Source organism: Macaca mulatta, chromosome 18 (genome assembly GCF_049350105.2).
Source record: "Macaca mulatta isolate MMU2019108-1 chromosome 18, T2T-MMU8v2.0, whole genome shotgun sequence".
NCBI lineage: Eukaryota > Metazoa > Chordata > Mammalia > Primates > Cercopithecidae > Macaca > Macaca mulatta.
Window position 1 is genome coordinate 41,255,412 of NC_133423.1, and position 25,826 is coordinate 41,281,237.

The 25,826-nt window shown below is 42.3% G+C and overlaps 2 protein-coding genes across 3 annotated transcripts in view; one reads left to right on the forward strand and one right to left on the reverse strand.

Annotated features, from left to right (window-relative positions):
• SMAD4 (SMAD family member 4) overlaps positions 1–14,750 on the reverse strand; it is a 56,051-nt gene extending 41,301 nt beyond the window's left edge. The window contains exon 1 of one of the 2 annotated variants that reach the window (XR_013408074.1): positions 14,345–14,750. The gene's annotated coding sequence lies outside the window, so the exon portion shown is untranslated. 2 annotated transcript variants of the gene reach the window in all.
• Positions 14,125–24,925, forward strand: LOC106994516 (uncharacterized). Its single transcript, XM_077975417.1, has 2 exons — positions 14,125–14,779; positions 24,444–24,925. The coding sequence occupies exons 1-2, from the start codon at positions 14,332–14,334 to the stop codon at positions 24,458–24,460; spliced, it is 465 nt and encodes a 154-aa protein (XP_077831543.1). The 5' UTR covers positions 14,125–14,331; the 3' UTR covers positions 24,461–24,925.
• The last annotated feature ends 901 nt before the right edge of the window (positions 24,926–25,826 follow it).

Here is a 25,826-nt window from a genome sequence, read left to right on the forward strand (position 1 = left end):
GGCAAGTATTTCTGGACTGACCATAGCTTTTTATCTGTGGAATTGTCTTACAACAAATAAGAAGACTGCATATACTTTTGAAGTCATTTTCTGATATTATATTCCAAAAGATGTGCATGAATCTACAATGTAATTAAAATGTTTAAGTGTAATTATTTCACCACAATCTCACCATCACATGTCATCATTTCTAAAATGTATGCTATTCTGGGGCCTTAATGGTATCTCAAAGTTGTTTTAATATCAAGTTGCTTTGAATACAAATGATAATGACCTTGCTTTCTTAAACAAACACAGCTTTCTCATCTTTCTCTTTATTGTATTCCTATGATCACAAGTGCCTGAAACATAATTAGAAGTTATGCATATAAAAAATAATCCCAGCAGGAATATAGAGATGTATTCCTACATTAAATGGTTCTAGATTATGGAAGTATGGTAGGCAAAGGCATAATATCAATATAAATAAAATTATATATTCTAAGTAAAGGTCTAGCAGCATGACTGAATGTTAACATCTCTTTCAATTCTCTCATCTATAAAATGAAAACACCTGCCCTGCCAACTGTACAAATTTACTGTGGTAATTAGATGCAACAATGTACATAAAAGAAATCTGGGAAACATAAATTGACCAATTCAACAAACACTGTACATACAAAGCACTACAGATACAAAAACAGGTAGCCCACAGTAAGAAAGTGGGTCTGGACTCTCTCAGAGCAACATCCATTTTTTTCTAACAAATAATTTATATTACCACCTTAGCTTTACTGAAACAAAATTCTAAACTACTTACACATATTTTGAAAATTCAACAATGCCCTAACTATAACAAAAAGGAGGAAAAGCTTAATATATAATGTGTACTTTCACCTATACTCAGGCATGCCAACTAAGTTAGAATGTATAACGAAGAAGTTAGATGCCAGCACTTATGTACAGAATCATCACAAATATGACAGCTACAAATTCAGACCTTCCAAGACAAATGTGTTATACTGGCAACTCAAATAGCACAATGGCACTGCAGTCAGTAACATGGATTTTCCCAAATGGTGAACTCTTAAACAACCTGAACTAAGAAAATGAATTAACAAGAGGCTGAGGCAAGAGGACTACTTGAGCCCAGGAGACCGAGGCTGCAGTGAGCTATGACTGAGTCACTGCACTCCAGCCCAAGTGACAGAGTAAGACTTGGTCTCAAAAACAAAAAACAAAAAAACAAAGGCAGGGTGGCTCATGCCTGTAATCCCAGCACTTTTAAGAGGCCAACATGATTGGATCACTTATGCTCAGGACCAGCCTGGCAACAAAGTGAGACCTCCTCTCTACAAAAAATACAAAGAACTAGTGGGGCATGGTGGCACATGCCTGTACTCCCAGCTACTCAGGAGGCTGAGGTGGGAGGATGGCTTGAGTCTGGGAGGCAGAGGTTGCAGTGAGCCAAGATCACGCCACTGCACAGTCCCAGCCATTCAGGAGGCTGAGATGGGAGGATGGTTAGAGCCTGGGAGGCAGAGGTTGCAGTGAGCCAAGATCATACCACTGCACTCCAGCCTGGGTGACAGAGCCTGAAGGGAGGGAGGGAGGGAGAAAGGAAAAAGAAAACAGAGAAAGAGGGAGGGAGAGAGGGAGGCAGGCAAGAAAAAAAAATGAATTAAAAGAAATTTAACTCCTGGCAAAGTGAATATACATTATAGAGTTAGGTTCTGGGCTAATTATGTTTTCCTCCTACATGAATTTCTGGGGCATCTGAAAGTCTTGTGGGATGCAAGATAATTACTCACTCTCACATTGCAGGATGGCATCCCTGGCCCCCAACCCACCAAACCCATCCACAAATTTCCACAACATCCCTTAAAGAGCAGTACTTACTCCACTGAGAACTACTAACCTGGAAGACCCAAACATATTATTACATAAGTAATAAATGCTAAAAGAAGTAGGTATCAGGGCCAGGTGCGGTGGCTCACGCCTGTAATCTCAGCACTATGGGAGGCTGAGGCGGGCGGATCACAAGGTCAGGAGATTGAGACCATCCTGGCCAACACAGTGAAACCCCATCTCTACTAAAAATACAAAAAATTAGCTGGGCGTGGCAGCATGTGCCTGTAGTTCCAGCTACTCAGGAGGCCGAGGCAGGAGAATGGCGTGAACCCAGGAGGCGGAGCTTGCAGTGAGCCAAGATTGAGCCACTGCACTGCAGCCTGGGCAACAGAGCAAGGCTCCGTCTCAAAAAAAAAAAAAGAAGTAGGTATAAAGTGATTTGGGACTATAAATGAGGGAGCATGGAAAGTTCATAGGTAACCTAGGTCTTGGCACAATGCATCAGTAAGGACTGGCAAGTCTATGCTGCAGTGACAACCAACCCCCAAAAGATCAGTAGCTTAAAACAAAAGCTTATTTTCTGCTTAAGATATAACACACATTCATCAACTGCGGGCACTGCTCATTGTATCGCTCAGAAATTAGACTGACAAAGGCTCCATTTCTACATATGTCCTTAAATGGCAGGAAAAGGGATAGGACAGCTTACGTATCTTCTTTTAAAGGCTACTTCTTCTGCTCATGTTTGACTGGCTAAAGTCATACGGCCATGCCAAGAGTTCTCAACCAGGGGCAACTTTGTCCCTCAGGGGACACTTGGCAGTATGTGGAGGCAATATATGGTCACAACTGGATACTACCGGGCATCTAGTGGCTAAAGGCCATGGTTGCTGCTAAAGACCCTGCAAAATACAGGACAACCCCCAAAACAAATTATCCAGCCTAAAATGTCAACAGTGCCAATGCAAGAAACACTGAGCCATGCCTAATTTCAAGGTAGGGATAAGGGAGACAAAGAAGCACAATACTACCATGTGCCAGGGGAGAGCCATCAGAATACTGGTACAGTAGTATTAATGGATTACCACACATGAATAAGAATTTGCCAGGCTGAAGGAAAATGATGAAGAAAAGCAGAGACAGATAAGAGCTTTGTCTAGAGTAGGTTCATGGTAGAAAAAGAGGAGAAAAAACAGCATTAGATTTGTATTAGAAAGAAAACTTCAGTGAGAGCCTGGAGAACAGCTTTGGAAAAGGAAATAGAAAACCAGTTAGGAAACAATTATCAGAAATGTGGTAAGATCCTAGACTAGGGCCATGGGCAATGGGCCAAAGAGGGGAGGGGGAAATCAGTGAGCTATTTCTAGGTAGAAAAGATTGGAGTCTTTAACCAACTGAAGCATGAAAAGTGAAAAAGAGGGGACAATTAAAAGATGACCCATTTCTAGATAACTCAATGATAAAAAAATTTTAAAAGGGCCAGGCACGGTGGCTCATGCCTGTAATCCCAGCACTTTGGGAGGCCAAGGCGGGCGGATCACGAGGTCAGGAGATCGAGACCATCCTGGCTAACACGGTGAAACCCCATCTCTACTAAAAACAAAAATTAGTGGCAGGCACCTGTAGTCCCAGCTACTTGGGAGGCTGAGGCAGGAGAATGGCGTGAACCCAGGAGGCGGAGCTGGCAATGAGCCGAGATCGCGCCACTGTACTCCAGCCTGGACCAAAGAGCGAGACTCCGTCTCAAAAAAAAAAAAAAAAAAAAAAAATTCAAAGGAGGTATGTAACAAATTCAGTTTTAGATATCCTGAGTTTGAAGAGATGAGTAGAGAAGTTAGGCCTATCTGAAAGGCACTAACATATACAGGTATTACAATCAGTCAAGTAAATTGTAATGAGAGGCAAAGAGTCAGCAGGAAGAGACAGCTGATTCTTGTACCTGCCTGCTGTGTTTTTCCTCTAGCCTTGCTATTAATTATAAGCTGTCACCTGATGTTGACCACAGGTATAATAATCAATGGACTAGAAAGCCAAATAACCAAATTAAGATACTCTCTAAAATTAAACAGGCTAAATATTGGCCTGAGAGAGGCTCTCATGTAAATTCATACATTTTAGGTAAGGAATGTTGACATTTTTTCTCAGATGTTAGTTTATTTTTGAATTGACTGTATTATATGTGTCAAACATATATTTTCTAGAAGTTATAAGTGTCTTTTTTTGATCAGTGATCAATAAACTACTTACTACGGGAATATTTGTGAAAAGTGCTTAAATTTTTCTTTTTTTTGAGACAAAGTTTCACTGTCACCCAGGCTAGAGTGCAGTGGTGTGATCTTGGCTCACTGCAACTTCTGCCTCCTGGGTTCAAGCGATTCTCCTGCCTCAGCCTCCCCCCGAGCTGGGACTACAGGGGCACACCATCACGCCTGGCTAATTTTTGTATTTTTAATAGAGACAAGTTTCACCATGTTGGCTAAGACGGTCTCGATCTCCTGACCTTACGATGCGCCCACCCTGGCCTCCCAAAGTGCTGGGATTACAGGCATGAGCCACCATGCCCGGCGGAAAAGTGCTTAAATTCAACTAGGGGAGGGAGAAAAAAGCTGGGCCTGGTAATATATTACTAGGAAGAAACTCTAAACTTAGGTTTACCAACAGGAAAAAAAGGTGTTCACGGTTAGTGCAACTGTCTGCAGCACAAGCTAAAGACTAAACACTAGACAGCAAGTTGAGGTTCTTCAAACTGAGGGCAGTTGGCAAACTTCCAAGAGCACAAAGGATTTATAAAGCAATAAAAGCAACAAAAAGATTTTTTTTTAACTTTTACGATGAATTACAAAGGACAAATTGAGAGGTATGCTTCTTGTTTACCCATGAGTCTTAAGTTTAAATGTCATTTTGGTATGCCACCTTCAGTTTAAATGATCTTATTTAAAAATTACCTTTTTGGATTAATAAAGGCTATTAAAAGAAGAAATAACAAAGTACTATAGGTGGACATCAGTTTCTGTGTACCAGCGTATATTTCCCCATTTGTAACACAGCTGTCTGATTTTCCAAGGAGAATCTCCCAATCTGGCCAGGTGGGACAATTCCCAGACTAACCAGAGCCACCCCCTGGCCACAGTGTTGTTTCTGATGAAAAAGAACCCAAGGCAGGCCAGTGACATAGCGCCAGCACTTCCGATGGAACTACAGAGAGAAAAAAAAAAAAAAAAAAGCCCTCTTCACGCTTCCTTGAAGCTGGGAGTAGCTAGCCTGCAAACTACCTGAAAGGAAGCAAAGTGAAGAGCCCTGGTGATGTTGCTTGAAACCCTGGATATAGCAATCTCCAGATCAAGCCAATGAATTCCACTTTTTACTTAAGTCTACTACACGTTCCCTGATAACAGAAACTGAATGACTAACATCCTTAGAAATAACAGCAATATAGTATAAACCACATAAACAAACCAATCATTAATTTAGTCAAGAATACATAGAAATAGTTACTTTAAAATAGCAACTGTCAAACTCTCTGATCTCAGGATCCCTTTATTCATATTATTTTTCTGAGACAGAGTCTCAGTCTGTTGCCCAGGCTGGACTGCAGAGGCATGTTCTCAGCTCTCTGCAACCTCCACCTCCCAAGTTCAAGTGATTCTCGTGCCTCAGCCTCCCAAGTGGCTGGGATTACAGATATGTACCACCACGCCCAGCTATTTTTTGTATTTTTAGTAGAGACAGGGTTTTGCCATGTTGGCCAAGCTGGACCTTTATTTATATTCTTAATTATTAAAGACATCAAATAGGTTTTATGTGGGCTATATACATCGATATTTATCATATTACAAATAAATACAACTACTAAAATTTTTGGTATTTGCTTTATTAATTCACTTAAAAAAATAAACCCATTACATGTTAATATAAATAATAAGTTCATGAAAAACAGAATTTTCTAAAACAAAAAAGTCAGGAATCAGAGTAACACTGTTTTACATCTTCGCAAATTTCTCTTAATGCCTAGCTTAATAGGAGACAGCTGGATTCTCCTATGTGCTTCTGCACTAAATCTGTTCTGATATGTTGTTTTGGTTAAAGTACATGAAGAAAATGTGCCTCACATGGACAGCTAATTGGAAGAGAGGAGTATTTTAATAGCCTTTTCAGAAAGCAATGGATATTCATCTTTTATTCAACACCAAAACTCAAGTGGCAATTCTGAAAAGTTAGTTGCAATGTAGAATTCACTGTATCAATGAACTTTTTGGCTCTGGTATATAAAAATCCATTGTCTATGTTGTACTTTGAATGGATCGCCTACCCATGCACGATTTTATAACATGAATTGGTCATTTGGGAAAATATTGGTCCAATGAGTTACACAGATCTTCCCAGTGTTGACACACTTCCTCATACTGCCCCCCCAACCCCAACCCCCCACACACATACACACACAGTCTCACTCTGTAGCCCAGGCTGGAGTGCAGTGGTGCGATCCTAGCTTACTCCAGCCTTGAACTCCCTGGCTCAAGCAATCCTCTCACCTGACCCTCCTGAGCAGCTAGACCTACAGGCACATGCCACTACACCTAATTTTTTATACGTTTTTGTAGAAACAGGGTCTCGAACTCTTGGCCAAAAGCAATTCTCCCACCTCCGCCTCCCACAGTGCTAGAAATACGGGTGTGCACCATTGGGCCTGGCCCAACATATTATTTTTAATCCCATTCCTTAATATCACCACCCATCTCATCAGAAAAGTCTTTAAGTATTAAGAAACTGGCAAGTCATAGTGACAGGAGTTTCCCAAAAATCTAATTTTCACTTGAAACATTAGATTTTAGCACTGGCTATAAATGTTTTCCTCAAAGTGGCCGGCTCACTTTATTCATTTCCAAAGAATTACCTGCCAAATACTCAAATCTAAATAGCTATCTGAGCTTATCTGTCGTCCTGTTAAATAAAAATGGTGTCCCACTAAAAAGCAGCTAGTTCAGCTTGCAGCTCAATCACACACGTGCCTTTCCTAGAAAAGAACACTGTACTTCAATGTAAAGAAATGCTTTATGCATACTTCCCATTTAATCACACTGAATATTAAAAAGACAAGTACTCCAGGGTAGAGATTTTTAAAATTACACCTTTTTACTGCTGCAGCAAGGGGATTATTAAGTGAAACCGGCATTTTTTTCAAATGCTTAATGTGTGTTTGACTATAAAGACTCATACGTTTGGCACAACTGCCTAGAGTCATTTTAAAGTGCCAGCAATTTACCCACCACTGTTTCTTCACCATTCATACAAATGTCCTCACACTGAAAGGGCAAATAACATCTCAGTTTCATTATGAAAATAATTTTGATTTTGTGAACCCCTTAAATATGAGGATCTTAGGGATCTCCAGGAGTCTGTGGACCACCCTTTGGGAACCACCATTTCAAAAGATGGTGGAAACCAAACTGAATTTCAATAACTGATAATTGAAAAATACATTTCATAAAATTTTTCTTGCTTTTTTTTCTTTTTTTTGGAGACAGTCTCGCTCTGTCGGTCAGGCTGGAGTGCAGTGGCACGATCTCGGCTCACTGCACCTCCGTCCACCGGCTCAAGCAATTCTCTTGTCTCAGTCTCCCAAGTAGCTGAGATTACAGGCATGTGAGTAGCTGGGATTACAGGCGTGTGCCACCGTATCCGACTAATTTTTATATTTTTAGTAGAGAGAGGCTTTCACCATGTTGGCCAGGCTGGTCTTGAACTCCTGACCTCAGGTAATCCCCCCACCTCGGCCTCCCAAAGTGCTGAGATTACAGGCATGAGTCACTACACTCGGCCTCATTTCATAAAACTTTTAAATGAATGAGACTTTCAAGTCATCTAGCTTATTCCTTCAAAGGGGGATGTATCAAAATCCCCTGCAGGTTAGGCCAGCTCCACTAACTAGAATCAAGGGTGGGGCTGTACCTTTAAAAAGTACCCTGGAAGGCCAGGCGCGGTGGCTCACGCCTGTAATCCCAGCACTTTGGGAGGCAGAGGCGGGTGGATCACGAGGTCAGGAGATCCAGACCACAGTGAAACCCCATCTCTACTAAAAATACAAAAAAATTAGCCGGGCGTGTTGGTGGGCACCTGTAGTCCCAGCTACTGGGGAGGCTGAGGCAGGAGAATGGTGTGAACCTGGGAGGCGGAGATTGCAGTGAGCCGAGATTGCGCCACTGCACTCCAGCCTGGGCGACACAGCGAGACTCCGTCTCAAAAAATAAAAATAAAAAAAATAAAAAGCACTCTGGAAGTCTGAGGTACTGTTAGTTTTACAAAGCATTGATCTAGTCTACAATCTTTACTTCACAAATTAAATACCATGAATATACACAACTGATTTAAAATACTAATTACATAGAAGTTGTATCATTTTTCCTTACAATTAGCCAGCCCTTCATTATTGCAACATCTATATACGTTCTTCCTTCAACTAGTTTTAGTAGGCATACTTATGACATAAGACACACCTAATGTGTTTATGTACAATGATTCCTGGCTTAGCTTACCCCATTATTTCCAGTCATCCTTTCACTAGATTATTCAATTTTTACAATGACTGGCCATCTACTGATAACATATGCTCTAGAATTCACTAGTGAATATCACTGACAAATATCCTTAATTCAGTTTATATTTAGAGATACATTTTTACTTGAAAAGACCTAAATAGCATACCTTCATCCATATTAAGATACAGAAATAATACCTTCCTATAAAAATAAATATTCAGTAGCAGTCCTAGTTTTAAATCATAAATAAGATTTGGCTAGCCTGGGCAACAAAGCAAGACTCCCATCTCTACAAAACAATTTTAAAAAATCAGCCAGGTGTGGCGGTGCATGCCTGTAGTCCTAGCTACTCTGGAGGTTGAGGTAAGATCTCTTGAACCCAGAAGTTGAAGGTTACAGTGGGCTATGATGGTGTTACTGCACTCCATCCTGGGCAACCTGTCTCTAAAAAATAGATAAATAAAGCAATAAGGATAAGCATACTAAAATAAACAAAACCTTTAGAATCAAGAGGCACTTTTTAAAAATAACACAGATTCCCATGCCTCCTCCATTCCATTCCCATTCTGAAGCAAAATGTGTGTTGAAATCAGGTGGGAAAAATTTTTTTATTTTTTTAAATAGCTCTTCCAGAGACAGAGATGAAACTACTCCATAGCCCAGCACTTGGGAACTACTTCAGGTGACGTAAATGAAGAGCTGAACATGCCCTAGATGATCTCTAAAGAAAATAGCTAGCTAGCCTAGCTGAGCAACGGTCTCGCAGTGTATAAGACAAGCCTTGACGGAAAAGGCCCAACGCAACCTGCCTCTCAGAAACCAGTTAAGTGACTAGTTAATTGGAGGCGCAAAAATGTATGGTTTACCAAGCAGATTAACCCCCTAAGAAGACAATTTGCACTGAGAGTTTGTTTTATTTATTTATTTATTTTAGAGACAAGGTCTCACTTTGTTGCCCAGGCTGGCCTTGAAATCCTGGGCTCAAGTGATCCTCCTGCCTCAGCCTCCAGAAGCGTTGAGATTATAGATGTGAGCCACTAGACCAAGTCCACAGGGAGTTTAGATGCTAACTTGGGGACTTAAAGTAATTAGTCTCCAAAAGGAGTACAAGTAAGCATTTGAGAATATACTTTAAAAGAAGACCAACTTCTATTTAAAATAGTGATGATATATTAACTTCTCATCATGGGAAATACAGCTTCCTAAAACTTACTACCAGACAGTTCAAATAAACTGAATGCAAAGAAAGAAACAGAGAAAGGAATAGGTGACAGGAAGGGAGAGAGAAAGAAAGAAAGGAGACAGACACAGAAGCAAAGCAAATGTGGCAATACTTTCAAAAAACATGTTAACATAGATGTATGAGATGACTACACTGTACATGCGTATATCACTGCATTAAAGAATGTAAAGCTAACACAAGTGAAACAGCTCAAAAGAAAAAGTCAGAGGACCCTAACGGCTCAATCACTGTGGAGGGCTAACCTGGCTGCACCCCAGACCAACCAAATCATAATTTCCGGGGCTAGAATTCAGGCATCAGTATTTCGTAAAGCTCCTCAAGGGATCTAAAAGTACAACCAAGATTGAAAACTACTTGCCAGGCATGGTGGCTCATGCTTGTAATGCCAGCACTTTGGAAGGCTGAGGTGGGAGGATCACTTGAACCCAAGAGTTCAAGACCAGCCTGGGCAACAGAGGGAGACCCTGTGTCTACAAAAAATTTTCAAAAAATTAGACAGGTGTGATGGTGTGTGCCTGTAGTCCCAGCTACTGGGGCAGCTGAGGTGGGATTGCTTGAGCCTGGGAGGTAGAGGCAGCAGTGAGCTATGATTGCAGCACTGCACTCCAGGCTGGGGCACTGAGCAAGATGGAAAGAAAAAGAAAGAAAAAGAAAAAAATAGAAGGCTGGGCGCAGTGGCTCATGCCTATAATCCCAGCACTTTGGGAGGCTGAGGCAGGTGGATCACCTGAGGTCAGGAGTTCAAGACTAGCCTGGCCAAAATGGTGAAACCCCATCCTCTACTAATAATACAAAAAAATTAGCTTGGCATGGTGGCGCACGCCTGTAATCTCAGCTACTCAGGAGGCTGAAGCAGGAGAATAGCTTGAACCCAAGAGGTGGAGGTTGCAGTGAGCCAAAATCGCACCATTGCACTGCACTCCAGCCTGGGCGACAAGAGCGAAACTCCGTCTCAGGGAAAAAAAAAAAAAAAAAACCAAAGAAAAGAAAAGAAGAAAGGAGGGAGGGAGAAAGGGAGAGAGAAACAAAGACAGGAGAGAAGAGAAGACCATTGCCCTAAACGTTGGGAGTAAAAAAGCAATAAAAAGATGAATTCAACACATTTACAAGTTTTCCAAACTGCAAAAAATTCTCATTTGAAATATAAATAATGAAATACATTCTTTGAGCCGAATGGTCTTTACTGTTACCACCAATTTTAAACTGATTAAAATGTTAACAGACCCTCTCTACAATTGGTCTTTGGTACTTATCTGATCTATGATATAATTTGCAGTAGCAACTTATCAAGGCTTAGATTATAAGAACCTTATAAACTGTAAGAATCCGACTATGCATGATCTTAGTTTTACGTATGTAAGCACTACCCTAGTTTTCATTCACTCTCATAATTAAACACAAATATTCCAGGATGCCAATTACACCATGCAATAGTGTCAAGGTGACACAACCTAAAATACCTTGTTCCTGAGAAACTGGAATTCAGTCAAATTTCCCATTACCAAAATTAAACATTTTAGAAAGAGAAAACAAAATCCAAAAATTCTAAATCTGACTTACGATCAAGCATATGCTTGGCATATGTGATTTTACAAAATGTGGTAATTTTACAAAACTGTATTAAATGCTGTATTATAGGACAGGCACAGTGGCTCACGCCTGTAATCCTAGCACTTTGGGGGGCCACGGCAGGCGGATCACCTGAGGTCAGTTGTTCAAGACCAGCCTGGCCAACATGGCGAAACCTCATCTCTACTAAAAATACAAAAATTAGCCAGGTGTGGTGGCACACGCCTGTAATCCCAGCTACTCGGGAGGCTGATGCAGGAGAATCGCTTGAACCTGGGAGGCGAGGTTTGCAGTGAGTGGAGATCATGCCTCTGCACTCCAGCCTGGACAACAGAGCAAGCCTCCATGTCAAAGAAAAAAAAAATGCTGTGTTATGCTGGTCTAAGTCTTTTAACTGTAGAAAACAATGAAACATTTTAGTCAGGTTACTTTTATACACAATTAATGGTCAACTCGGAGTCACCATTCATCATCGCTTTAAGAAAAAAAAATTTTTTTGGCATAACTACACTGTCTTCTAGACCAACAAAATAAGAGAAATCCAAACATACATAATGAGCATTGAAATGGCTAATACAAGATGCTTAAAGAACCAGTCACTCTAAAAAAAAATCACTGAATTAAAAATGAAAAAAATGGTTAGTCATGAACTAGAGAGGGATAAAATGAAGCAAGTTTAAACATCGGCAGAACAACATGTTTTCACCAAAACAGGCAAAAATTTAGACAAGCCTAAATATGCAATTTAAATATAATGAACCCTGCAGATTCTGTAGGGTTAACCTCCCTAGTAGAGGCCTCAGTAATTCACACCTCAATTAGAATAGTGCCTAATGATGTTACTATAACACTGGCTCAATCAGAAAAAAACTGCTTCCAAGTGAGAGAGCTGGAGTGTAACTGGGCAGCGTAAATTAGGTTAATTCTTGCTCCTTAATTTGGGGGGGAAAGAAAAACTGAAGGGGAATACAGAAAAAGAATTCACACACAATCACTCGACTAAAATGTAGCTTAAGAAAGTGAAGCACAGGCTTTTAAAAATCATTCACGTAAAACTTATTCCAATTTTTTTTTTTTTTTTAAACGGAGTCTCACTCTGTCGCCAGGGCTGGAGTGCAGTGGCGCGACCTCTGCTCACTGTAAGCTCCGCCTCCCCGGTTCACGCCATTCTCCTGCCTCTGCCTCCCAAGCGGCTGGGACCACAGGCGCCCGCCACCAGGCCCGACTAATTTTTTGCATTTTTAGTAGAGACTGAATTTCGCCGTGTTAGCCAGTATGGTCTCGATCTCCTGACCTCGTGATCCGCCAGCCTCGGCCTCCCAAAGTGCTGTGATTACAGGCGTGAGCCACCCCGCCCAGCCAACTTACTCCAAAATATTTCAAAGTGACTTTCTCAGTACAAATTTTCATTAAGTCTGAAAAACATTTGCAGTTTGGTTTTTTCTAAACTCAAGATTTACACTGAAGGCAGTTACCTAAACAGACATACACTCTCACCTCAAAAATAAAAATCTAAGATGCAATAATTCTTTAAAACTCACCCAAAAACCTGGAAAGCAAAGAAAAAGCCACTTCTATTAATAGTCACAAAATGTTACAACAATTTTTATCTAAAGAAGCTTTTAGTTTTAATTCCAACAACTTAAAACCTACATAATTCACCACTATCTTTAGATCTAAAGCTACTCCAAATTATAAATGCTTGGCCTATCTATCTCTATTACATTTGTTCTGTAACAAACCCATTTAAGTAAACAAAATCATGACAGCATTATGGAAGAAACACTAATTTAAAAAACTGTATTTTTAAATGTTAATCATTTTACAGTTTGGAATATTATGTATTAATCATATCAGAACTTTCCAATATAAAGTCCTCAGCATCAAAAAAAAAAAGGTACATTTTAGAACTTCCTATATTTCAACTGAAATGTATATATTTAGTCTCCGCAGGGTATGGCAAAAGCAATTTATGAAATCCATCATAAAAACTATTCAAATGCCATGATCTAAATCTAATTACGAAATTATGCATTTCATTTTTTTTTTTTTAGAGACTAAATGGTTTTTGCCAGCAGAAAGTAGTGAACCTACTACTTAAACACCCGAGTAACCAAGCTGCTACTAAGACTAAAAGGATGCTAATTCTGGCAAAAGTCAAAGGTTATTAACAAAAATTAGCTAAGACCATATGTTTGCAGAAAGGCAATTTCAGGATAATTCCCCTATTATCCTGTTGTATTTATTATTCCTAAATAACTGGCAATTCCATCTTAAACTACGGTGCAAAAACTAAATGCATTAAGAAACTAATTTGGAAATAATAGTTTCCAAATTATAATGCATAATAAAATGGTTTTTTTTTAAATAAAAACAAACGTACTTAGGTTTTTGAGGGGAAACAGCTATCAATCTTCAATAGGGCTTTTTAAAGCCTCTGCACCAGCAAATAAACTTTTCACGTTAACTACACACTTGTCCCTTTGAAAATCCAGTTTGAGAAATCCTAACAGCAGTTTGGGACAAGTGATGGAGCCACCGCCCTCCACCCTACACCAATTTCACTCTCAGTACATGTAGTGCTAACAGTAAGATCAACTATGTCTTTTAATAGGAAGCATGTTTTATTGGGGGCAAGGAGGGGTTCAGTTAGGTGCTAAGAATGTGTCCTGCATACCGCCGTCACTCTCAATACTCAAAAAGTAAACATATCAAAGCCAGAAGCGTAAACTGGCATGACAAGACTAGGAAGAGAAAGTAGGGGACAAAGAGAAAACCGAAATTGGCTGGAGAAAATAAATTAAGACAAACAATTTACAACTTTCATTTAGACCCTAAGGCAACACATTCCAACCGACCCAACGCGCTCAGCCGGGGCGACCGTGAAACTACTCGAGAACAACAAAGAGGAGCGGCGGCCGCGGCAGGAGTCCCGTCTGACTTTAACTTGATTCTCCCACGAGCTGCAAACGAAGCTGGGGGCCGGACGGAGGCCAGGCACCGCCGCCCGGCCCGGCTCGTCAGGCGGCCGCGGTCGCCCTCCCAGCGGATTCCGCGCGCTCCCCGCCGCCGCCGCAGCAGTCGGGAGCCCGCCCCGGGGTGGGGAAGCCGCGGGCGGGGTGCGCGGGCCCGGCCGGGGGAAGGGGAGGGGACATGGCGCGGTTACCTGGGATCGGGCGGTGGCGAGGGGAGTCCGCTCTCCCGCCGCTGCTGGTCCGCGGACGCGCCGGGCCCGTCGCTTTCCCCGGCGGCCCGGAGAGCTCCTCGGCCCCCGCCCCGAGGCGTCCCGGCCAGGCCGCCCCTCCTCAGTGCCGCGCCGCTGCCCGCGCGGGCCGGACCGCCTCGAGCTCCCGGGCCGCCCCGCGGCGGGGGGCCTCTCTCGCTGGGCGCCTGGCTCCCCTCACCCGCTCCCACCCCCTGGGCGGCCGCGGAGCCGAGGGGAGGGCGGGAAGGGCCTCCCGAGGAGAGCAGGAGGGCGCGAACGCAGGCTCCGCCACCCGAGCCGCTCCGTTACCGCAGCAGCGACGACGACCAGGGCCGTGTTGTTGCTGCCAACTTGTCGAGAACACACTGAGCATGCGCGCGCGGGGACCACATCCGGGTAATTTCAGGGTTTGGCCCTTTTTCCCCGCAGCTTTCCTTTCTCCCGGCTGTCGCCGCCTCCCGCCCCAAGTGACGGCGAGAGTCGCTCTGCGCAGGCGCCTGCAGGGCAGCGCCAGCCGAGGGGCGGCTCTGAATCCCGGCCTGGGCCTGGGCCTGGGCCTCCGCGCGGGCAGAGGCGAAGGCCTGCTTGAGGGAGTGGTCGCCGGGAAAATTAGCATCTCTTGGCAAAAAAGTTCCCAAGGAGCGCGGGAGAGCTCGGCGTAGAGTGGGCGTCCAGTAAGTGTTTATAAATAGCTATTAGCCCGGCTTTTGTTGTGTATTTGTTTTGTTCTGTGTGGAGGACCTGCGTAGGCACAAAAATTGGCCTTCAACCACCGGTCGACAGCTCTAGGGAGAAGGTGGCTATGTTGTAGGAGTTCACTTAGGGAAGAAACAGACGCTGGCCGCACCTTCCTTCCCTGTCTGGCAGCCCCAAATCACGAGCCCCAGAGGTGTTTGAACTCGAGAGACGCACAGAACAGTCAAGGAATCACATATTGAAGAGCCTTGCCAGGCGTTGCAAGTGTGAGTGGATTTTGTTGGAAGCGATGTAGGCGCACTCTCTGCTGGAGGGGAACTTCGAATCCTACGACACACCAGTTAACTAGGTTACCTGTTTGGTGGGGGAAGGCACAGGCTCTGCTTTTGACTTTATGCTTCTTTTATTTCATATTTTTTACAAGACGTATGCATTTCTTTTTCATTTAAAACACATTAATGATTTATTTTCACCAACCAGGAACTACTTTGGAACTACCTTTAGTCCCTCCAAAACTAATGATTAGCCGGTTCTAAAGTCATTTCTTAAGTCACGTCGCCCAGAAACTCTCTACACCCACCGCACGCCTTCATCACTCATACTCAGTGCTTCATTCTATCCTCCACATCACTGCCTGGGCCATTCCCTCTTTTACCAGAAAGCTCCTTAAGCTCCAAACTGGTGTTCTCTTACTCCTGGGATTTATGAAGACCAGTTTTAAGGGAATTCATTTCCACATCTTCCACTGCTGTATGTTCTATTTTCGAAAATTGCCCAGCTTAAGAAAGGAGCTGAGGACACAGCATCCCCTTTCAAAACTGTCCTCCCACCTTAAAAAAGAAAGTCAAAATTCTCACCCATTACTAATGTGCATTGGATCAATGCAGTACTTCCCCAGCAATCCAAAAGGGACAATTCAAAAATCGGTATCTATGCTGAGAAAGTAAATGCCTTTAGTGAATAGATATTAAATTATTTTTCAAGTCAGATAGTTTTCAGATCTTTTCTGTCAACGAAACTGAAGGAAGATCTGTCAGCTGATAGATTACAAAACATGATTTGGTAATAGATCAATATGTGATTCTTAGGTAATATACCTCAGAAGAAGTTTTTTAAAAATTGACACATAGTTATAACTAAACTTCTTCCATTCCATCTGTATTAGTTACCTATTGCTGTATAACAATATCACCACAAATATAGAAGCTTGAAACAACAAACATTTATGATATTACAGTTTCTCTGGGTCAGGAGTCCAGGCATGGCTCGGCTGGGTCCTCTACAAAGTGAGGCTGGAACAAAGGATCTGCTTCCAAGCTCATGTGGTTGTTGGCACCATTCAGTTCCTTGCACGCTGCAGGACTGAGGGCCTCGGTCCCTTGCAGGCTGTTGGCTGGAGACCCCCTCTGTTCCTTGCCATGTGGTCCTCTCCATAGGGAAGCTAACAATATGGCAGCTTGCTTCTTCAAAGCCAGCAACGGGGAGAGTCTCAGCAAGACACTGGTTTCTTTTTTTTTTTTTGAGACGGAGTCTCGCTCTGTCCCCCATGCTGGAGCATAGTGGCCGGATCTCAGCTCACTGCAAGCTCCGCCTCCCGGGTTTACGCCATTCTCCTGCCTCAGCCTCCCGAGTAGCTGGGACTACAGGCGCCCGCCACCTCGCCCGGCTAGTTTTTTGTATTTTTTTTTAGTAGAGACGGGGTTTCACCGTGTTAGCCAGGATGGTCTTGATCTCCTGACCTCGTGATCCGCCCGTCTCGGCCTCCCAAAGTGCTGGGATTACAGGCTTGAGCCACCGCGCCCGGCCGACACTGGTTTCAATCTTATGTAACATCATCACATACACAGTGTCACTCATACTCTGTCACCTTTGCCATACATTGCTGGCCAGAAGCAAATCACAGGCGCCACCTACACTGAAGGGGAAGGAAACACAAAAGCTTGAACACTAGGAGGCGGGGATCATTTGGGGCCTGTTTAGAATCTACCACACCATCTATTTATTTATGCAAATGATATTCCCTATAAGCTCAACCTCTTCTCAGAATTTCCCTTCAGGTTCCCTTCACCTTTTTACTTAAGGGAAACCCAACTTTGCCCTGGGACACTGCTCTTTCTTCCACCTATCAAGTAGTGGCAACGGTGTTTTCAACCTTCAGCCTCTTAGTGCCTGGAGGTGAGGTAGGTCTCCTTCTTGCTTCTCAACATTGCTTCCAGGCCGTCCCCCTCCTCCTCTAAACCAGCAACTTTAAATCTTGCTATCCAATACCTCTATCGCTGACCTTACCCCACTTCATCTCTGCACAATTTGCTCCTGTCAGTCACTCCAATGCCACTTCTGTCCTAGTGCTAGGTGGTTATAAGATCTTCCCAGTACTCTGGCCTCTCAGTTCCTTTTATTCTTCAAGGATTTTCTCTCATTGCTTCAATTTTATGATCTTACAGTTTCTCTGGGTCAAGAGTCCAGGCATCACTTGGCTGGGTCCTCTACAACGTGAGGCTGGGACGAGGATCTGCTTCCAAGCTCATGTGGTTGTTGGCAGCATTCAGTTCCTTGCAGGCCTCAGGACTGATGGCCTCAGTCCCTTGCTGGCTGTTGGCTGGAGACCCCCACTGTTCACCATTAACTTCAGGTAGACTGTTAGTGCTGTCCAGCAATTCTCTTACACTTCTCTGCTCCACTCTTCTGGATTTTGTACCTTCTCTGTCCTCTAACTTACACATCCTCCCCTTGATCATTCTGGATTTTGTACCTTCTCTAACTTCTAACTTGCACATACCCTAACTAAGCCACTTCCTCCCATGGTCATAATCACAGTAGCCTTATCGAACTCTGCAACTTCTTCATTATCTCAGTTTCAAACATCTCATACCCTGATCACCACCTCGGTTTTCCAGGTCACTCCCTGTAGTACTCTAACTGCGACAATTCTTTAACCCCTCATATCTGCTCTCACCCAGCCTCAACCCCTGGCCAATCACAATCACTCTTACACATGCCCTCAGCCCCCTTGCCTTTCTCTCCCTTTGTTGTGCTTGCCTGGCAAAGCCACAACCCTGATTCAAGCTAGCGCCCTGAATGTGGCGAGAGAAGAATGCAATCACACTGACTACTTTCACTTTAATTTCATCACCAGGAACCTCAGGCAGACCCCTTAGTGCTGTCCAGCAATTCTCCTTCCCTCCTCCATTCTTCTGGAGTTTGTACTTTCTCTGTCCTCTTAAGTTGCACATCCTCCCCTCCATCATTCTCAATTAACAGCCTTGTTTGAGAAAATTGAAGCAATAAGAGAAAAAATTCCACAGAATCTCAGCATCACCCACACCCACATGCCAGCCTCTACTTTGCCTTCCCCACCCTCACATGGTTGAATTGCCATGCTCCTAGCTAAAGGAGCATTGTCACCAACACATAGATTCCAGTCCTATCTTGCCTAATCAGTATCCTCACTGTCACTCCAGCAATTATCCCCCTATTCTGTATTATCAATATTTCTCTACTGTGTCATTCTGGTAAGTTTACCAGCAGCTGTGATTTTTCCAATCCTACAGATTTTTCTCTTGGACCTATTTCTACTGTCAGCTATCACCCATTTCTCTACTCCCTTTACAAGAAAACTTCTAAAAGAGTTTTCTATACTTTATCTGCAGTTCTTCTCCCATTCTACAACAGCAGAATACATCCCATACAATACCATTTATATAAAGTTCAAAAACATGTCAAGCATGATATGTATGTTAAGACTCCATACATACGTAGTAGAATCATTACATGTGAGGTACACATGTGGTGTATTTTAGGTCATCAGCTGAGTGTTAGGTCTCCCATCCTCTCTTAAACTCCATTCATGCTTTCATCCTTACCACACTATCAAAACTACTCTTGTGAAGGCCAACAAAGAACTTCACGCTGGCTAAACCCAATGATCTAGTCTCAGTTCTCATCTTGATTGACTTATCTGTAACAGCTGACACAGCTAATCACTTGATTCTCTTATTTTTTTTAACCACATCCTCTTGGTTTTTCTCCTTCATTCATGGTTCCTCCTTCCCTGTCATCTTTGCTGGATTCCATCTCTTCTCTCAAACCCCTTAACTGAGGCTCATTCCTTGAACTCTTTTTCTTTTTTTTTTTTTTTTTTGAAACAGAGTCTCTCTCTGTCACCCAGGCAGTAGTGCAGTGGCATGATCGCAGCTCACTGCAACCTCTGTCTCCCAGATTCAAGCAATTCTCCCTGCTTCAGCCTCCCAAGTAATTGGGATCACAGGCACCCGCCACCACACCCGGCTAATTTTTGTATTTTTAGTAGAGACAGGGTTTGGCCTTGTTGGCCAGGCTGGTCTTGAACTCCTGACCTCAGGTGATCTGCCTGCGTCAGCCTCCTAGAGGGCTGGGATTACAGGCGTGAGCCACTGTGCCTGGCCCCTTGAACTCTTTTTAATCTATATACATTTCCTTGATCTCATCCAGTCTCCTGACTTTCAGTACTATCTAAGATATATGATATCATCATATATGATGACAACTCCTAAATTTATATCTCCAGCTCAGACCTCTTACCTGAACTCCAGATTCTGATATCCTCAAACACGTCACAAACTGAACAATATTCTCCCTCAAACCTGTTGAGCCTACTAGCTTTCCGATCTCATTTGATAACTCTATTGTGCAAGTTGTTCAGACCAAAAACCCTGAGTAGTTTCACTTTAATTTCATCACCATGAACCTCAAGTAAATCCTTAGTGCTGTCCAGCAATTCTGGATTCCCCTCGTTTTCTCACACGCATGTCTAATCCACAGAGCATCCCTAACCACCTCCACTGCTACTCCCTGGTCTGAGCCACCATCATCTCATCTTTGGATTCGTCTTCTAAAAGCTCTCCCTGTTCTCATGCTTGCCTCTTCCCAATATAATAGCTAGAGTGATCGTTTTAAAACGTAAGTCAGGGCTGGGCGCGGTGCCTCATGCCTGTAATCCCAGCACTTTGGGAGGCCGAGGCGGGTGGATCACGAGGTCAGGAGATCGAGACCATCCTGGCTAACACGGTGAAACCTGGGTCTACTAAAAAATACAAAAAAATTAGCCGGGTGTGGTGGTGGGCGCCTGTAGTCCCAGCTACTCGGGAGGCAGAGGCAGGAGAATGGCGTGAACCTGGGAGGTGGAGCTTGCAGTGAGTGGAGATTGCGCCACTGCACTCCAGCCTGGGCGACAGAGCGAGACTCCATCTCAAAAAAATAAATAAGTCAGATATCTTCTCTCTGCTTAAATCCCTACATTAAATGATCCTCATTTCATTTAGAGTAAAAATCTACATCCTTACAATAGTCTAAAGGGTTCTATAAGATCAGTACCACCACTCCACCCCTGAGCATTACTTCTCTAATCTCATCTCCTATCAGTCATTCTCCAATATGTTCTAACCTTCCCGATGTCTTTTCTAGTCCCTAGAAGATGTCAGCCATGCTCCCAAGTTAGGGCCTCTGCACTGGCTGTGCCCTCTGCCTTGTACATGTTTCCCCCTGATATCTGCATTGCCAACTCTCTCACCTCCTTTGGTCGAAAGTTACCTCATTGAAGCCTACCCTGACCTTTTAAAAATCACAACCCATTCTTAACTTTCACAGTACACCTAAAGCCCCTTTACCCTGCTTTCTCTTTTGCTATAGCACTTCTGACATACTATATGATTTACTCATGTGTTGTGTTTATTGTTTATTGCCTATTACCCCCGACTAGAATGTAAGCTCCATGAGGGCAAGGATTTATCTGTAGTATTTACCAGTGTATCACAAGTGCCTAAAGTAGCTATTGACACGTAGGAGATGCTCAATAAATATTTGTTGAATGAATGAACACGGTATTTTGTGTTTCTATCCATAGAAGTGAAAACTAGGACTAGGTTTGACCCAATTCTATTTCATTCAGCAAAAATATCCTTTAATTTTAATAGATACCAAAATATGTAATACTTTGTGTCATTTAGATCAATTAGGTATTAAAATTATGCAATCAAAATGAGCTTTTTAAGCTTATCAGAGTCAGTCAAGAATTTTCTTTAAAAAAAAAAATTGTAGGGAAATGCGGTAGGTTGATCAATAAAAGACTCTCCAGCTTAAAATATTATATTAAAATGTTCAGAGGTAAGTGGAATGGAAGTACAAGATAAGAAAAATAAAGACTGATGTAAAATTTACTTTAAAGAAAAGCTTGTTCATGTATTTTTTAAATGGATGATAGATGCATTATGATCTTTAAATTTCCTTGGATACATTTAAAGAATGATGTAGCAATCTTATTTTAAAATGCCAATACTTAAGCCAGAAATAACAAACCTTATTAAATAACAGGTTTGTTAAATAATAATTTATAATTTAAATTAAATAATAATTTAAACTTGTGATGAAACATTTTAGATATGACCTTTAAAAGTACAAGAAGAAACAGTTTTAGCCAAGCATGATGGCTCATGCCTGTAATCCCAGCTACTCAGGAGGCTGAGGCGAGAGGATTGCTTGAGCCCAGGAGTTTGAGGCTGCAGTGGGCTGTGATCATGCCACTATACTCCAGCATAAGTGACAGAATGAGACCCTATCTCTTATTTAAAAAAAAAAAAGGAAGGAAGGAGAGAGAAAGAAAAAGGAAAGAAAAGAAGGAAGAAAGAACAAAACACAGTTTTTCAAATTTCTTATAGGAGAAAAGCAAGCAAGAAATCTTGAAGACCATAGTTCCAAAGCACTCAAAGGGAGCCAAGCTACTGCCAGTTCCACATAGATCTCTGATGGGGCAGGCAAAGGCTTGAAAGGTTTATTTATTTAATAAATAAATAATTTTATTTAATGGTTTTATTTATGGTTTCACCTCTTATGAATAGGAGCTTTCTAAGGGTGAAGAGAATATAGAAGTTTAATCTTTTCATCCTAGGGATGGAGACAGTGCTCCTCCCTCAAGCAAAGGACCTCCTGGCACAGGTTAGCATCATGATATTTTAGTGTCAACCCAATGTTTTGGGTTTGGTTTTGTTTTGTTTTTTAGAGATGGGGTCTTGCTGTGTTGCCTTGGCTGGACTCAAACTCCTATGTTCAAGTGATCCTCCTGCCTCAGCCTCCTGAGTAGCTGGGGACTACAGGCACGCACCACTGCACCCAGTTTAACCCAGTGATTTTTAAAATAATTCCAGTTACTCCCGAAAATTACTTAACATCGATTAACCTAAACATTACAAGTGATTCCCACATTCCTAAAAGCACTAAAATAAACTCTGTCATCTCTTTGGCTTAAAGTATACAGCCATAGAAATGTATTACCTATTCAAAATATTAGGTTGAAACTTGATTCAAACTTGAGATTCAAAATGACTGGAATCCAGGCTGTGTCTGGAATATCTTTGTTCCTGTCCTTAGGATTCAGTGGTCCTCTAGGAAGGGTGCCCTGCTATGTCAGAGTTGGCTGCCCTTTCTTTCTGCTCCCAGACTAGGCTGTGAGTTCCCTGAAGATAGAGGTTCTCCTTCCCCCACATTCTCTGAGTGCCCAACACTGGGCTTGCCCATGGCAAGTGTCAGAGAAGTGAGAGATGAGGCTGGGAAGATGGATCTGGGGCCAGGCAACAAAGGAAGCTGTGCTGATGAATTGAACTCCATTCAGGATCAGATATGCTTAGATTTTTTTCTTCTTTTTTTATAATCTTATTGAGGTATAATTTACATATTATAAACTTGACACAGTGGACAATTTGATGCATTTGGGCAAATATATCCAATGTGCAACCACCACTACCAATCAAATATTAGAACACCTCTGTCCCTCCAAAAAGTTCCCTTATGCCCCTTTGAAGTCAGTGCCACCTCCCAACCATATGTTCCTGTCCCCAGGCAACCACTGCCATGCTGTCTGTTCCTAAGGCTTTGTTTTTTCTAGAATTTCACATAAATGGAATATTTCCATATGCAGTCTTTTGTATTTGGGTTCATTCACTCAGTGTGTTTTTGAGATCCAGAATGTTACTGTGTATCAGTAGTTAGTTCCTTTTTATTGCTTAGTAGTATTTCATTTTATGTATCTGCAAATCCACAGAAACAGAGGTAGATTAACAGATTAGTGGTTATCAGGGGAATTGGGAAGTATAGGGTTTCTTCATGAGGCGATGGAAATGTTCTGGAATTGGATAGTGCTGAGAGTTGTACAACCTTTTAAATATACTGAGAGACACTGAATTATACACTTTGAAATGGTTAAAATGGTGAACTTTAGGAAAATTTTATGCTTAAAAGCTAGATTTTAGCAAGCACCACAAGCATGTTACAAGTGAATAATCTTTGCAGTCTCACTGACTTGATTCAAGTCCCCATGTCACTCCTTACTAGCTATGAGACCTTGGACAAATGATTCTAAGTCTCAGATTCTTCTTCTGTGAAGTAGGGGTAAAAATACAGCCCATCTCACAGAGCTGCAGTAAAAACAAAATGAGACAATGCGTGTGAAGCACTTGGCATGGCGCTGACAAGTGCCCGATCAGTGGCAGCTTCTTGTTTAATCCACCTGCACCTGCCATGTGTCAAGCCCATTACGTGTCTTCATCTATTTGATTCAACAACAAGGAAGGACTATTCCCAATTTAATAGTGATGAAACTGAACCATTAAGAGATTAAAAAGTAACTTCTTCCCATATTGAGGGACATTCTGTAACATAACTAGTCTATAATTTTCAAAAATATCAATATCATAAAAGACAAAGCCTGAGGAACTGTTCCAGATTAAAGGAGACTAAATACACAGGATAATTAAATGTCATACATGATCCTGAATTGAATCTGGGGAAAATTTTTGCTACAAAGGACCTTATTGGGACAATAGACATGATTGGAAAATAGCTTAAAGATTAGACTATAGATATATAATAGATTATAGATTAAATATAATAGACTGTAGATTAGATAATAGTATTGAGTCAGCGTTAGGTTTCCTGATTTTGATACCTGTAGCATGCAGGCCAGAACTAGGGCGAGACAACAGAGGTTCCTAGGGTACAAAGTTGAAGGAAGCCTTCTTGAAGGGCCACCCAGGCTCAGGCCTTGTTAGCCTCCCTCTAGTTCTAGCCCTGGTGTTGTCGTGTAGGGAAATGTCCTTGTTATCGGAGCTACACACTGAAGTCTTGAGGGTAAAGACATGCCAGTATATACAATTAACTCTCTAATAATTCAGGAATAATCATCATACATAGGTAGAAAGAAAAAAAAGATAAAGTGTACATTGCAAAATATTAATAGTTGGTGAATCTAGGTAAAGTATTTACAGAAGTTCTTTGTACTATTATTGCGACTTTTCTGTGAGTTTGAATTTTTTTTTTTTTTTTTTTTTAATTTTAGGTCACTTGTCCCTGTGATGAAGTTCACAGCAGAGCTGGAATTTGAACTCTCTGCCCACAATGTGTGGCATGGTGCCACCCTGCAACCCAGATAGCTCTACCCTGAAGCCAGGGCTGGGAGGGCCTCCTGATCAGATGCTCAGAGCAGCGTTTCTCCTACTTTAACATGCACACAGATCACTTGGGGAGCATGTTAAAAAGTCCATCCTGATTCCTTGGATCTGAGGGTGGGCTGGAGACTCTCCATTTTTAATAAGCTCTCAAGTGAGGCCAATACTGCTGGTTCCAGAGGCAGAGTCCTAGACTCCAGGGTCTAGACCTATGTAGGGCCTAAAATCCAAAATGTATTGGGAAGGGGAATAATGGAACACTAAATTATTTAGGAGACAGTTCACAGTCATGATTCTACCCACCTAAAATGCTTTTTGATAAAAGTTGAATTTTCAGACATCATTTCCATTGAATAAACATGTGGAGTGACCCTACTGGGTGCCATATCTTAGAATTCAGAATTGAATGGCAATGGATATGAACTAAAACAGAGTTTACTCAGTCTTTCCCTTCCCCCAGTAGACGCCAGATCAGACTTACATCTAGACAGATTTTAGTCCCTCAGGTGAATTTGGCATCTAACAGTTTCCCTCAGTGTCACAGGTACAAGAGAGAACATCGCAAGCAGGGAGTGCTGGAAATGACAAGTTCATCAAAAACAAAAAACCTGCCAAGCACAGTGGCTCACGCCTGTAATCCCAGCACTTTGGGAGGCCAAGGCAGACCATTTGAAGTCAAGAGTTTGAGACTAGCCTGGTCAACATGGCAAAACCCCATCTCTGCTAAAATACAAAAATTAGCCAGGCATGGTGGTATGTGCCTATAATCCCAGCTGCTCAGAAGGCAGGGGCAGGAGAATCACTTGCGCCAGGGAGGCAGAGGTTGCACTGAGCTGAGATTGCACCACTGCACTCTAGCCTGGGCAACAGTGCTATGGTGTCATTTCAGTGATAAAATCTAGTGAATATCTGTGTTACTTTTTTTAGCTTTCAACTATGAGGAGGAAAACAATCTACCTAAACAACACCAAATTATTTTCATATTCTTTAAACATTTTTCTTATTTATTTATTTATTTATTTATTTATTTATTTATTTATTTTTGAGAGAGAGTCTCACTCTGTCACTCAGGCTGGAGTGCAATGGCACGATCTTGGCTCACTGCAACCTCCGCCTCCCAGGTTCAAACAGTTCTCCTGCCTCAGCCTCTTGAGTACCTGGGATTACAGGTACTCACTACCACACCCAGATAATTTTTGTATTTTTTAGTAGAGATGGGGGTTTCACCATGTTGGCCAGGCTGGTCTTGAACTCCTGACCTCAGGTGATCCGCC

Bases quoted from the DNA above. Each gene is read 5' to 3' on its own strand.
- LOC106994516 (XM_077975417.1), top strand. From the start codon at position 14,332: ATGGCGCGGTTACCTGGGATCGGGCGGTGGCGAGGGGAGTCCGCTCTC.